Source organism: Fringilla coelebs, assembly GCF_963513975.1.
Source record: "Fringilla coelebs genome assembly, chromosome: 6".
NCBI lineage: Eukaryota > Metazoa > Chordata > Aves > Passeriformes > Fringillidae > Fringilla > Fringilla coelebs.
Window position 1 is genome coordinate 33,888,908 of NC_140034.1, and position 14,842 is coordinate 33,903,749.

The following is a 14,842-nucleotide window of genomic DNA, read 5'->3' on the forward strand; positions in this document are numbered from 1 at the left end:
TGGATGATCGTAACTCTGGATATAGCAGCTGCCTGTATACTCATTGTCCAGGTTTTGTGTGTCACTCTTCTAACCTTCATATTTCTCCCCACACACGGGGGGAACAATCACTTCTCATGATTAAGTGACATGTTCCTCTGCTAATTTCTTAACACTCTCCATTTGATTTGTTCCCGCTTTGTTTTCTTCCAGTTTGCCACTTCAGAAGGGGCTGCGATTTGCTATTTATTTTCCCGACTCCCTTTGTTCTTTACTTCCCATTCTATCCGGTCCCTCCTGCCCCAGGGGTTTACGGTGCTCTGCGTGTGGGTGACTTCACGCCCGCTGCGGCTCGCTCCTCAAGGCCTCCCTAGCCGCAGACGACAAACCGCACTTTTCACTCCAAAAATCTCCTTTAAAAAGAGCTGCCTTCTCAGTATTCTTGCCAGCATTTGGCCCCGGCTGAAGGCGCGTTGGCGCCTGCCCAGCCGACCCGCCGCTAGCTGCCGTACAACATGGCGGCGCCCACCGCCCACTCGCACCGCCGGCACAGAGGAAGCGTCCGCCACTCTAAGGCTCCCGGTGTGTGTGGCGACTGCCCCGCGGGGCGTTCCTGCGGCCGGACGCAGCCGTTCCGCGGGACGGAGGCAGCGGGCGGATCGGTAGGCGCCCGGCGGGGCCGCGGACGGGCGGCGGGGCCGGGCGCGGGGGAGAGGCTGCTGTGTGCGTCCCGGAGAAGCCGCGGCTGCAGGTGCGCCGGTGAGCGGCCGCGGCCTCCCGCATGCTCGCTCCCGGCGTTCGGGCCTATTCCCGGGGTAGATAACCGCGACCGAACATAAAGCGCGCAGCTCGTTCCCCCGGCTGCCGAGGGGAGCCGCGGACGCCCCCGCCTGCCCCCATCCCGGCGGGCCTGGCAGCGGCCCGGAGGAGCGCTCGGCTGGGAGCTCGGGCCCGCCCCCGGGCCTTGGCGCGCCGCTGTCGCCGGGGCTGAGCGGGGGCCGGCGTGTCTTACCGGGGCTTCTCCTGCCCCGGCGGGGGATCCGCAGAATGATCGCAGGCACCCCCCGGTTCCCAGAGGGGTAGCGGCTGTTGGACCGAGGGAGAGGCCGTCGCTGCGGGCGGGCTCGTTGCAGCCGGTGTTCGCGCTCGGTTTACGGGTGGCAGTGAACGACCTGTTGCTTCGGGGGTGCTCAGGCAGGTGCCCGGGGGTGCTGGCAGCGGCTGGGCAGCATCGATGCTGGAGTAGCATCGACACCTGAACTTCTCCTTGTGGGGAAATGTGCACAAGGACAGCCCTTTAGAAACAACGTGGTGGGTTGGGATGGAGGCGCAGAATTGATTTCAGTTTATTGAAGGGGTACTAAGCTTCTATATGATAGAAGGACAGCTAAGTTAAAAATAAGATGCTGCTGTTCTAGGGCTTTTCAATGCCTGAAGAGCCATTTGACCCTAGATGGATGTGAATGTAATGGACAAATAAATGCCCGTTATTTACTAATGCGTGAACTGACATGCTTATTCTGCAGCAATTTCATTTTGGCCTTGTTTAGGTTGATCTAGTTACAAACTGAACTAAAAGGTGTTGATAATAACCGTGACTACTTTATTTTTGGAATAGCAGAGTTTGTGGAAGCACCAAGTCGCACCAGTTTAATTTAATGGATTCCCTTTAAGGTTTTTAGTGGTGTGATCAACAGCAGCATTCAGTCTCCTTTTCCTGCCCAATCCATCACTGCAGCATTCTGTCCTCAGGCCCCTGGGGGGGGACCTGGGGGACCCAGGCCTTTTTTCTGTCACAATTACAAGTTACAGCTAGAACCTTGTTACGATAGCATTACGTGTGTTCAATATCTCTAAACATATTTTATTAAGTTGTCTTTAATTTCTTCCTCTCTTATTTTTCTCTGCAGGCCACGTTGATGTCTCACAATGCCGTTTTGAGAGGATGAGGTGAAGGGGGAGAAAGGGCAATTAAAAATGGCCAAGCAAACAGCCGTGACGATTACTTTGGCGACCCTGCTGGGTGTTGCACTGGGGGGCCTGGTTTTGTGGAAAGCGACCCAGCATCGGAAAGGAAAAACACGCTGTAGTAGTCAGCAAGAGGAAGCAGCAGGAAAGTCAGGAGATGAGAAACTCATTAAGGCAGAGGATAAGAAGGTGCTTTCCTTCTTCAGATCTCCCACCTTTTTCTGGATAGAGAGGACCCTTGGTGCAGACATAGTGATAGTTTCAGAGCAGGAGGAGTGGGATCATGCTGAACCATTGCTGAAGAAGGAGCTAGAGAAGTGGCCGGTTCTTGGAATTGATTGTGAGTGGGTGAGTGATCAAGAAGCACCTCTCCTTCCTTTAGATTGCAAATTACATGAGGAAATCATTGAGGGTGGAGCAGTTTCTTTGCTTAAACAGATACCGGTGTTGACTATTGAAACTGTGATTGTCTGTCATGATGGCAGTGAGGCAGATGCTAATTTTGATTCTTTTTACATTTAAATATGCTAAGTTTTTAATTCACCAGATGTATTTGTCTGCTGAGTTCCTGTGATAAATCAACTTTTACTAACAGTTGCATTGCTAAATACAGCACTATGCATTTTGTGTAATACCTTTTAAAAGGTGATTTACTAGAAGTATCTTTGGCTTACACTATTTTAAATCCAGCTACATACTTAAGAAACAATATCTTAAGAATGTTAAGTCCAAAAAGGACGATAATGCTGATACATAGATAAAACTCGCTGGGACAACCAGAAAACAAAGTTCCTCTTCTGCTTGTACATTTGCCTGTATGATATCTCAAACGGACTTAAAGTAATTTATAAAGCTTGGCTTTGCCATAGTTTTGACTGGAAATTTAGTCACCCCACAGTCATTAGTATAAGCCACAACTAAACAATATATTTGCCATACACATTTATATAGTGGGTGGCTTTGTGTTGATGTGGATTCAAAAATGTTTCTGATTTCTTTGACCAGCTCAGCTATGAAGGGGAAGGGTGAAAGGGGGAAAGATTGTCATGTGGGAATGTGGCAAGAAGTACCTTGGGCACAGTAATACTGTGAAAAATACCACATAATTTGCCATGAATTTTTAGAGATGTGTAACAATACTTGGCCATGTAAACTGATAAGTATTTCCTACTTTCAGTGGCCTTTTTTGCAATTTGCTGCAGCTCTGGTATTATTAATAATACAGTAACCTGTACTCTGATTTTTTACTTCATTACAGGTATCTGTGGAGGGAAAAGCAAATCCTGTATCCCTGTTGCAGATGGCTTCTTCCAGTGGCCTCTGCATTCTTGTTCGGTTGCCCAGGCTTGTTGCCAGTGGCCAGACTCTTCCAAAGACCCTGGTGGACATCATGGCAGATAGTGCTGTGTTGAAAGTTGGGGTAGGATGCTGGGAAGATGCTTGCAAATTGCTTCATGATTATGGTCTTCCAGTTAAAGGCAGCATGGATCTCCGGTATTTAGCCATGAGACAGCGGTAAGTGCCTGAAGACAGAGGTAGGTCCGTTTGAGGCATCATTTGTTGGAAAGTTGGAAATACATCTTAGGTGATTTGCATAAGCTGAATGATATCAGGCTGGTGTGTCTGGAATTCTTAGGGTGGCTTTAGAAAATGGGCATTGATAGCTGCAGCCCAAGAGCAGGTCATGCTTCTATTCTGTAATTTTAATGGAAATGAAATCTTAATGAGGATTTCATTTGCTAATTGTTACCGTTAGTCTGCTCTCACAGACTGATACCTTTGTGGATTTCTCTGTGTACCATACTTCAGCTTTTAAGAAGTCCTGGCACAGTGATGTAATGCAGTAAGAATGAACACTGTGTCAGCAGATGTTTGAATACACCGCCAAGAAGTGTGAGTTAAATGCACATGCACAGGGCATGTAAATGGAACTGTTGAATTTCAAGATTTCTTGAAAAATTACTAAATAAACCAGTTCCAGTTTTCTCTTTTAATAACAATTCTTCTGTGGAGAGATTACACTTGTGATGCCATTTTCCTATCTTTCACTCTTCCTGAAACAAGATGTTTTACTTGCAAATATTCTTCATGTACAATTATATGTGTGCCTGGGTGTGGTGTTAGTGATCTGGGCCATGCATTTACTGACCTGTTGGTGCCTTTTTAGCACTGAGGGTGGATTTCTTGTCTGTAGTCGCCAGGATTCTTCCGAGTCATTCCTGGTTCTTGGGCTTCTCATGAATCCCTTGGACAAGTAGTCTGTCACTGTATGATGGACCAGTTCAGAAGGGAGTAGTTCAGAGCCAAACACTTCAGCCTTAAATGTTACTAACTCCCAGCCTTGCCTGCTTTGCATATTGCAGACACGAGGTAATTACTAGATCTAGAAAGGACATTTTAGTGGAGGAGGGGAGAGGGCCTGTAAAGCTGAGAGGCAGCTGTGTTTGAGTCATGCATCATGTGCATTGTGTTCTCACAGGCTCAGGCTGCATGAGGCCATCTGAATTTGCATGAGTGTAGAGTTTCATTTTTAATATATTTGTTTCACTTTCTTTGTTGAATTGAAGGAAGGATCTACTTCACAACTGCCTTAGCCTTAAGTCTTTAGCTGAAAAAGTCCTGAACTTCCCACTTGACAAATCTCCTCATGTGCGTTGCAGCAACTGGGAAGCAGAAGAACTGACACAAGATCAGGTGTGTTCTCCACTTCAACTTACCGTATGGGGAGGAAAAGTAACCTTCTTAGTTGCACAAGAGACTTTACAACAGGGAGATCTGAAGCCTTTTCAAGTTATACCTCAAAACCTTATGTGTGACAGCACCTAAAGTTAATTTCAGACTCACTGCCTGCGTTCCCCTCCTTTTCCATGAAGATCATTTTCTGCTATTCTCCCTGGATTCTTTACCCTTGTTTTCCTTTAGTCCTGAAACATCTATGACGCAAGATCCCTTGAAGAAGTGTTTCCAAAACCTGACCTTTTTATTATTTGCTTCAGTCTGTAGCAGTCGGGGCAATATTAGAGAGACACTGGAAATCTTGTTCAGCTTCTTTAGAGCACTGAGTTTTCCCCGACTGCCCAGTTTCTTTAGTCAAGGGGCACATGCCTGCATTGCATAAGCAATGACCAGCAGAGGGAGTGACAGGACAAAAAAAAAACCATGCTGAATACTCTTAGTCAGTGTGCCAAAAGGGAACTTTTTATGAAGGAGGGATTGGTGGGATATGGGGATGTCTGACCTAAATATATTTTCAGTCCCTGGGGGCATCCTGGGGGACTTGGTGTTATTATGAAAGTACCACTCAACTGGCAAAACTTCGTGTGAACTTCAAAAGGAAATGAATCCAGCTTCTGGTTTTACTGTACCATGTGCTAAATACTCCCGACTGATAATGTTGGGAGTATTTGCTGTCATTATCTTAATTTTTGTGCTTTTCTGCAGGTTCTCTATGCTGCTAGGGATGCCCAGGTCTCAGTGGCTCTGTTCTTCCATTTGCTGGGATTTACCAGCCTCCCTGCTGCATCTGAAGGTGAAAACTCTGTCACTGTTTGGGAGAAAGCATGGGGTAAATGCCGGGGCTTGGTGGATATCCCATTTAGAGGAAGAAAGAGTGGCAGCACAGGAGAGGAGAAGAGTGGAGAGGGACGTTCCCCTCAGAAAACAAAGAATCGCAAATCTTGGGTGACTGGCCAGCCCTCTGGCAATCAGCAAATGAGAGATCCACGGAGGCAGAAGCGAAAGCCTCTGGGTGTGGGATATTCTGCAAGGTGAGTATATGAGCACATCTTTGTGCATTGCATGTGGAAAACCCTGAGTGTTGCCTCATGCTCTAGTCATTAAACAAAGTAGCTCATATGAGTTAGGAAAGGGAACACAGGACCTAACAGTCGTCATGGTCAGATCCTGTTTCTGTTTTCCTCATTTTCCTCTAGGTGGTATTGAAAGCAGGGGCAGCACTTAGATCTCTGCTTAGGTCATGAGCAAGTTGAGGTGCTGTCTTTACTTTTTACTCTTCCTTTCCCTTTCCCTTTCCTTCCCTCCCTCCTTCCCCTGTAGAAGCATTAGCCAGAGAGCAGAGCCCTATCAGGAGGCAGTTGGCTTTCCAGGTGTTATTCTTGGGTGTCCTGACCAGGGCTAGGAGTTGGATTCAATGATCACAGGGGGTCCCTTCCACCTTCCAACTTGATGTGTTCTGTGATTCTGCTGCTCAGACAGCTGTGCCCTGTCTTCTCCAAGGAAAAGATGGCAATTGCACAGAGCTTGTCCTTTCATTAGGATCTGCCTCATGGACTGTTGTTTTTCCTTTGCTGTCCCATGCCACTGTGGCCACAGAGATTGCAGGGCTGAAAGCTGAGATTAGCAGAGGTAAGATGTTATGAGAGGTGCCAGAGGGCACAGGAAGGAGCAGCCTGTGGTAGCAGCAGAGCAGTGCCCTTCTGTGTTGGCCAGGGGGCGAGAGGAAAGAATTTAGTTCATTCAATAGAATGAACTAAATAGGAAAGGCTAAAGTGCTGCTTTAGCCTTGAGAGGCAGCTGTTGCTGGATTCAGGATTACCATCCTTGCAGGTGATTTTTTGGCGTGAATCCTAAATTCTTAAGAGCTTTTGCTAGCAAGAGTTCAGTTGTTTTTAAATTAAAAACAAGTTGGAAAAGTTGCTTTAAGCTCAGTGCAGTGGAAGATGTGGGGTATCTGTATGTTTGCTTTTGTTAGGATGCAATCTAATAAATTTGTCATTGGAAATAACTAAAATTACATGAAAATATCATTGGGAAAGAAATTTTTGAATTTGTGTTCTTTTTTTTTAAGTTAATGGGATTGGCAAAGGAGGAATTTTAGTGTAGTCAATAGTATTGATTTCATTAGCAGTGATTAACAGTATTATTAGCAGTATTATGTTTTACAGAGCAAGTCCCTCATATTTCTTTTAAATTTTTTTGGAGGCTGTGTAATACAAAACAGGAGGACTGCATCTCATGGGAGGATTAAAATTTAAACAAAATTACATTCCAAGATAAATTAAGATCTCACCATGTATGTTTATTTATTTTTTGTTTTTAACTGTGCTTGACTTCATGAGAGATCTGTAGACTTGCTGCTTTTTACAGTATTTACTGCAATGTTGCTCTGGTCTGTGGTAACACTGGATGTGGTTTCAAAAGTCCTTTTTCACTCTTCCTTTCTGTTTAAGTCTGTTTAGTTTTAATGCTTATTCATTTAGGGTTGGAAATACTGAAATTATCATGGTGGCTGAGTTGAACTGTGGATGCTCAGTGGAAGGAGATAGCCTATGAATCAACCTTTTTAGCTGGTAGAGCTGTGCTGAGAAGTAATTTGTACACCCTTGCTGTAGAGAGTAAAGGAAACTTTTCTGCAGTGTATTGTGACGTGTCCGGCCAGTTCCGCACAGGTCCTCTCTGAGCCCATCCTGCTTCACGCTTCAATTTTGTTTGAAGGAGGTTGGCAGAGTAAGGAAATGTTTTCTGCAAAACAGAGCCCTTCCACACACTGCCACAAACTGCCAGAGACTGCTCACACAGGACTTCTTGTCGCTGCCAAAGATTGGGGCCTGTGTTTGAGGGCATCAGCTCAGCTTTGTTGTTCTCCTGAACTCATGTGTTCAAGTTCTCAGTGCAGGAGTGTTTTTGGACCATTTCTCTTGGGTGAATAAATGCTATTCACACTAAATTTTAGAAGAGTTTTCATAAAAAACACTAAAATCCAGGCTTAGGCAGCCGATCCTTGAAACTGCCTTATCTGTAAGTTGATGCTCTCTTTGAGCTTACTCTTAGCTCATCATCCTTTCTGATTTCAATTCTCTTTTGTTTTCTATTTCAATTTGTTTTAAGTGCTGTCTTCATTGGTGGCATCTCTTGAAAACTGGGATTCAAGAGTTACAATTCTGTTGGCAGCAGGAGAGCAAAGATACCTTAGAGCCAGTTGGTAAACCCTGGATAAATTTTTAGATGTACTGCTTCCCTAAGCAGCAGACTATGGAGTCTCAGCAGCCTCAAGTTTGTGTTTAGGGTTGCTCCTGTGATTTGGAGGAAGCTGCTTGACCTGCAGTGTGGCGCACAGGGCTATAGAAAGCTCTCGGTTTTTTTGCATGCTATATAGCCGCTGTAATACTGGCCTTGTTTCATAGAAAATCTCCACTGTATGACAACTGCTTCCTGCATGCCCCAGATGGACAGCCCCTCTGCACATGTGATCGCAAGAAGGCTCAGTGGTATTTGGACAAGGGGATTGGAGGTAGGCATACCAGTGTTCTTGTTGGTATTTCAAATGCTCCTCCCTCTCCTCTTCTTCTCCTCTCTTTCTCCTCTCTCTCATCTTCCTAAAGGAGAAAGGTTACCAAAAAAATCATTCTTATTGGAAGTACTGTTGGGGATTCACTAGGATGACTCTTACATTGTAGCATTGTTATTTTAGCTTTCCAATACAATTTGTCTTGAATATTTTCTCTTTTTGCCTTTATCCTTTTAGAGCTAGTTAGCACAGACCCTTTTGTTGTGAAGCTGCGTTTTGAGCCTTCAGGACGTCCTGAGTCCCAAGTTGATTATTATCTGACAGTCAAAGAAAACCTCTGTGTTGTATGTGGCAAGCGAGAATCCTATATCCGGTGAGTTGTTTAGTGGGTAGGAGAAAAATGCATCTTCTAAAACAGGGCTGAGGTCTGCATCAAATTTGGCATCCAGAAGCTTGGATAGTGGCCTGAAACATTGGGCTTGTTCATGTCCTGGATGGGACACTGTTTGAGTGCTCTGCAGTTTGGCTGTGTGAGACACTGAAGAGACCAGCCTTTCCTCTTACAGAGGCAGGAGATATTGATCCAGGAGAGATCAAAGCCTGTGGAACATGTATGTGCTGCAGTTTGAGTGACAGGGGCAGCAGTGCACTGACACGCACTGAGTGGGTGGCATACCCTTCTGAAAAGAGCTGTATTATTCCTTCCACTACTTAATCCTTTATTTTTGAAAGGTTTGGGTGAGCCTAAAGCTCATGAGGTCAAAAAGAACAAGATTTTTCTCTTTGTCTTTTTGTCTGCTACTGATTAGTTGAGAAGTATACTTCTCATAGTGCATTACTTGATTTTTTTTTTCCCCCCCAGTATGAATCTTTAATTGAAAGTGATGAATTTTTGGAAAGGAAAAAAGAGAAATACAGAAAATCTGGTGAGAGAACTACAAAAAAATAATAAAAATAATCACTTTCTGTACTATGTGTCCTGGTAATCCTTGCTTACCTGGACTTTTAGCTGACCCTTTCTGGGGCAGGAAGAGGAGGAACTGGGGAGTAGCAGCTCCAGACAAATGCAATGAGCTCTCTGTTTTGTCTTCTCTAGGAAGAATGTTGTTCCTCATGAATACCGAAGACACTTCCCCATCCAGATGAAGGACCACAACTCACATGATGTGCTCCTACTCTGCACATCCTGCCATGCCATCTCCAATTACTATGACAACCACCTCAAGCAGCAGCTGGCCCAGGAGTTTGGGGCTCCCATCGGCTCCGAGGAAGGTGTGCGTCTCCTGGAGGACCCTCTGCGCAGGCAAGTGCGCTCGGGGGCGCGCGCCCTGCTGAATGCAGACAGCCTGCCTGACCCCCGCAGGGCAGAGCTGCTGCAAGGCATCAAGGACTTCTATAACACAGACACAGTCACTCCAGAGATGCTCCAGGCAGCAGCTGATCTGGAAACCAGGTATAGCAAGCCCATGTAGACTGGGTGTAAGGTTTTTAGTTGTTTATATTGCATTTCTTACTGGTGTTGTTTTTGTTTATAACCATCTCCCCTCAACCCACCATTGGTCTCGGAACTGCAGCTCTTGTTTCTTTTCCTCTTTCTCTTCCTCCTCATCAGTCTTCTGTTCTTGCTCTCCATCTTCTCATCCAACATTTTTATACTTCTTTTGAAGGACAGATCAGGAAAAGAGTCTGAAGGACAGTCATATCGGTAGTCTTCTCTTCTTCACTTTCTCAAAGTTTCCCCAAATATCTTTTCTTAACGAGTGTCTAGTCTCTGCTTGAAATGAGTATCTTCTCCTTGTTATGCTCGCTGTTGTTTGTAAAGTGCTGGTGTTGTAACTGAGAACCCATCCAGGCAGGGAATTCAGTGACAGGCTCAGCACTCTGAAGGGTCATACAATTCTTGCCTTGAGAAATTTGCAGTCTCCTGAGGAGCTTGTAGTGGACCTTAAGAGCTTTGTTTAGTGTTGCTGTAAAGAAGAACACTTTCTCTGTTCAGAGAAACCAGCTTTACAGTGTAACTGCATTCCAGAAAGCAGTCTGGCATTGAAGCAAAGCTTAAACTCTCCTTCTTGGTTAGCTTACCCTTTAAAAGTAATTAAATTCTGCAGCTGAAAGTATCTTCAGTGTCTTGCTGTTCAGTGGAGACAGATCTGGAGTCTGACAGCAGGCTTGTGTGAAAATAAATTGTGCTTGTGTCCTGGCAGGATCTGCAATGAGAGCTACGTGCCACATGGACTGAAGGTGGTGCAGTGTTGTGCTAAAGGAGGCCTGCGCTCTCTCATGCAGCTGGAAAGACGCTGGCGGCAGCATTTCTTGGACAGCATGAAGCCCAAACACCTCCCAGAGCAATGGTCAGTGGACCATAACCATGTGAAGTTGATCCAAAAGTATGGGGAGGATCTTCAGATCAAGCTATCATGAAACTTACTTCCTGGACTCTGGATAGTGTCTAATGGACATATATAACTGAAGATGGAAAGACTATTTTTATTTCTGTGTCTCCACTAACACCTGGGGCCTGGGTTTGCAAAAAGGCAGCAGTAGATCTGCCAAATTTGGTGGTTTATAGAGTTAAAAATCCATTGACTTGAATTTTCAGGTAGTTTGGAAGTTTAATCCTAGTCTGTCACTTACTAGTTCAGGGCAAGAGTGATATGATAAGAGAACTTGTCTTCTCAAAGTGACTATAAAGGATCATTTTCTTGCTCCCAGGATGTCTGATGCCTCCAGACCATCTCTCATAATACAGTGAGTTCTGAGAAAGGCAACAAAAGCACAATAGATGAATGTTTCTAGATTTTTCTGACATACATTTGTGCCCTTGGCTTTACCTTGAGGCCAGCAGGAGCAGGGAGGTCATTCTTCCCTTGTACTTGGCACTGGTGAGGCCACACCTGGAGTGCTATGTCCAGTTCCGGGCCCCTCAGTTTGGGAAGGACGTTTGAGACGCTTGAGCACATCCAGAGGAGGGCAGCGAGGCTGGTGTGGGGCTTGGAACACAAGCCCTGTGAAGAACGACTGACAGAGCTGGGGGTGTTTAGCCTGGAGAAAAGGAGACTCAGACCTTATCACTCTCTGCAACTCCCTGAAAGGTGCTTGTAGTCTGGTGGAGGTTGGTCCCTTTCTCCAGGCAGCAACTGACAGAACCAGAGGTCACAGTCATAAGCTGTGCCAAGGGAAATGTAGGTTGAATGTTAAGAAAAAGTTTCTTACAAAAAGGGTGATAAAGTATTGGAGTAGTTTGTCTGGTGTGGTGGTGGAGTCATCATCCCTGAATATGTTTAAAAAAAGACTGGATGTGGCACTCAGTGCCATGGTGTAGTTGAGGTGTTACAGCTGGGATGGACTTGATGATCTTGAAGGTCTCTTCAGCCTAGTTATTTGGTGAGGGTCTTCTTGATAAAAATCTTTCTTTGCTTTCAGTGCAGTTGTATTCATAAGAGTTCTTTCTAGAGAAGACCTCCTGCCAGAGGGAGATTCCTTGTATGGAAGAAGCTAAGAAACCTTATTTTTTGCAGATTCTGACCTGTCCCAGCATTACAGATAGGCCTCAGCAAGTTTCCTGGTAGCAGGTGCCTGATGACAAGTGACACTGTGGCAGTATGGAAATACCCATGTCAAGTCTTTGTTAAACAGCTTCCAGTAACCCAGAGTTTATAAAAAATGTTTTTCCTAATTCTGCTTGTTTGTTGTGAGCAGCGTGCTCACACGTGCAGGGCTGTTTCAGAGACAGGATGGCATAACTCCTGTGAGTGGAGTGTTGGAATGGAAGGATGGAGGCCCTTTAGGAAGAACAGGCACTGGAGGCAAGGAGGAGGTGTCACCTTCCATGTCAGTCATTGGTTGGAGTGCATGGAGCTCAGCCTAGGGATGGATAAGGGAGGAGTCCATCAAGAGCTTATGGGTCAGGATTAAAGGAGGACGGGGGACAGAGGGGATCTGCTACAGGTAATCCAGCCAGGAAGACTGAGTGGATGAAGCCCTCTATAGATTCAGCCTTGTGTTCACAGGGCCTAGTCCTCATGGGGGACTTCAGCCACCTCATATCTGTTGAAGAGGCAACACCGCCGGGCATAAGCAATTCAGGAGGTTCCTGGAATGCATTGATTACTTTTCCAGAAAGCCAACTGCATCATGGGCTACATCAAAAGAGGCATGACCAGCAGGTCAAGGGAGGTTATTCCCCCCCCTCTATGCTGCTCTTGTGAGACTACCTGGAGTACTGTGTCCAGCTATGTGGCTCCCAGCGTAATTGAGCAAGTCCAGAGGAGGACTACAAAAATTATCAGATGCTGGAGCACCTCTCCTATGACTTTTTACAAGAGTGTGTAGTAATAGAACAAGGGTTACTGGCTTTAAACTGGAAGAGGCTAAATTTAAATTAGGTATTGGAAAGAAATTCTTTACTGTGAGGGTGGTGAGGCACTCGAACAGCTTGCCAGAGAAGCTGTGAATGCCTCATCCATAGAAGTGTTCAAAGCCAGGTTGGATGGAGCTATGAGCAACCTGGTCTAGTGGAAGGTGTCCCAGTCCATGGCAGGTATGTTGGAACTGGATGTTCTTTAGAGTCCCTTCCAACCCAAACCATTCAGTGATTCTTTGAATAGCACTTGGTGAGTACCTTTTCATATCAGACTGAAATAAGGACAGGTGTCTTAAAATGGATGAGAGGAAACAATTTAAATTTAAGACCAGAAGCTTTTAAGAGATCTGACCACACATGGCAAAAAATGGAAAATCTGATGTTCTGTACCTGGATTTGACATGTGTGGTGGTGAGCAGGTTATACTCTTTTCATGCCTGTTTCTCTGTCTCTAAAATGGGACTAATAATACTTAACTATCTCACAAGGGTGTTGTGAGGCTTAATTAATTCATGTTTTTGTAAAATGCTTTGAAAATACAAGCTAGTGTGTGCTAATTATTGTTTTCTAAGATGTGCTGTTGTCTTACTTCCTTAAATATTCACATTTTTTGTCTGGTGTTAGACCTTAGTTAAAGATAACTTTTTAAAAATGCACACTCCTTTCTGTGCAATCCCTTTTGATGATTTTGATTGCATGAGATGAGTGTGCTTCTACTGAATGATGAAGCTATGCTCAACTTTTATATGCCTCTGCAAAGAAGTTTCAGTAAAACCCTTATCTTCACGCTGCTGTGTATAGCACAGTTGACCCACATTTTTTTATAACATTTGGGCAGAATCCTGGACCTGCTGTGATTGTGGCTGAAACTGGCCCTTATCAGATAATTCAAGAAATTTCACAGGCCAGGGGTAAAAACCCTGTTTGTAGCAGAGACTGTTTGAGATAAGTAGGAGCCGTGGAGAGAAATGGTACATTAATGCCATCCCAGAGGAGCTGCAATAGCAGCGTGAGGAATCAAAGATTCATGATAAATACTATTTATCACAGAGCTGCAAATGAGATAATTTTCATTATAAGGGCAATTTTTTCCCCTGTACCACTGGCAAGTCTTAACAAAAAAAAATCATCTAGCCAAATGTGGTATGTCTCTGTGCTCATTCACGCAGCTGATTATAATCCCAGCATGACCTTCCTGCCTACAGCAGCAGTTTGGATATAACTTTTTCTCTCCAAAGCATTTTGGGCACGTGTTCAGATAGTGCTATATCCTGTCTCCATCTGATCAGGGTGTTGAGAGCTCTCTGCGTGACTCAGAAACTCCTTTTCTGTCATCAGGAGTACAAGGTGTCCATTTCACCTTTTTGTTCTGCTTTGTTTTTTCTTCCTTTGTTCTGATATAGAACTCCTGATCAAACTCTTTAATGGAACCGATTGGCTCACCACAGGGTCAGGTCTTTTTTGTTTGTGAGACAAGAAAGTAATGTGGGGACAAGAACTGGACTGCTGATCCTCTATTTTTGAGGAGCCAGTGGTATCATTGAGGAGGGTTTTTTTCCAAATCACTTGTTCAGAAACAGAAAGTAGCAAGGAGAACTTCCTTTACAAATATTTTCTAAACTAAGATTCTTTGTCGTTTGTAAGATATCCTTAACTTGCATAATTTTAATTCAATCTGAAAGAAGAGGGGAAGCAATATATTTATAATGCAGAAATAGATTGGCTTTATTTTATTATGATTTTAAATTTTCTACTAGTCTATAGATAAAACTTCTTTGTACGTCTTCGTTGCTAATTGTTACATTCTATAAAAATTTACTCTTTTACCAGACTTGCCACTTTGGAAATTCTCTTGTTCCTTTCTTGCATGCTTGCTTTTTCTCTTCTTTACTTGTATCTTACCCAGTCCTTACAGGTCCATTGTTCCTTACAGTTACACCTGGACCTCACCCTCCGAGTTTCCCTTTCCAGTGCCTTCCCTGATTTGTGTGTCAGAGATCAGCTGTGGCAGAGCCCATGCTGGCACCAATACTGTACTTCTAAGCAATGGGGTAGTGAGCTTGCTCAGGTATGTTTGAATATTGATTCAGGTGATGTCCTTGGCCTGGTCATTTTGGTCAGTCATGATTACAGGTCTACATTTGTTCAAATGAAACCTTAGATTTGTCTCAGCATTCATCTGGGTTGCCCCAAGTAGTTGATCTTAACTGGGACAGTCCTGCACTTAACCACACACATCCATTTTATCTGTGCAGGGGGAGAATTGGCAATGCTCTCTGTATGGG

The 14,842-nt window shown here is 44.7% G+C and overlaps 1 protein-coding gene across 3 annotated transcripts; it reads left to right on the plus strand.

Annotated features, from left to right (window-relative positions):
- Positions 1–591: 591 nt before the first annotated feature.
- Positions 592–13,517, plus strand: EXD2 (exonuclease 3'-5' domain containing 2). 3 transcript variants are annotated; one of them, XM_084207173.1, is made up of 9 exons: positions 592–641; positions 1,890–2,295; positions 3,206–3,462; positions 4,515–4,641; positions 5,389–5,714; positions 8,091–8,197; positions 8,432–8,567; positions 9,291–9,647; positions 10,399–13,517. In XM_084207173.1, exons 2-9 carry the CDS (start codon positions 1,957–1,959, stop codon positions 10,613–10,615), a joined length of 1,866 nt encoding a protein of 621 aa, XP_084063299.1. In that variant the 5' UTR covers positions 592–641; positions 1,890–1,956; the 3' UTR covers positions 10,616–13,517. The 3 variants fall into 3 exon arrangements, with proteins under 3 accessions (XP_084063299.1, XP_084063300.1, XP_084063301.1); XM_084207174.1 differs by having other exon boundaries at positions 617–730; XM_084207175.1 differs by lacking the exon at positions 592–641 and adding an exon at positions 710–738.
- Positions 13,518–14,842: the final 1,325 nt, after the last annotated feature.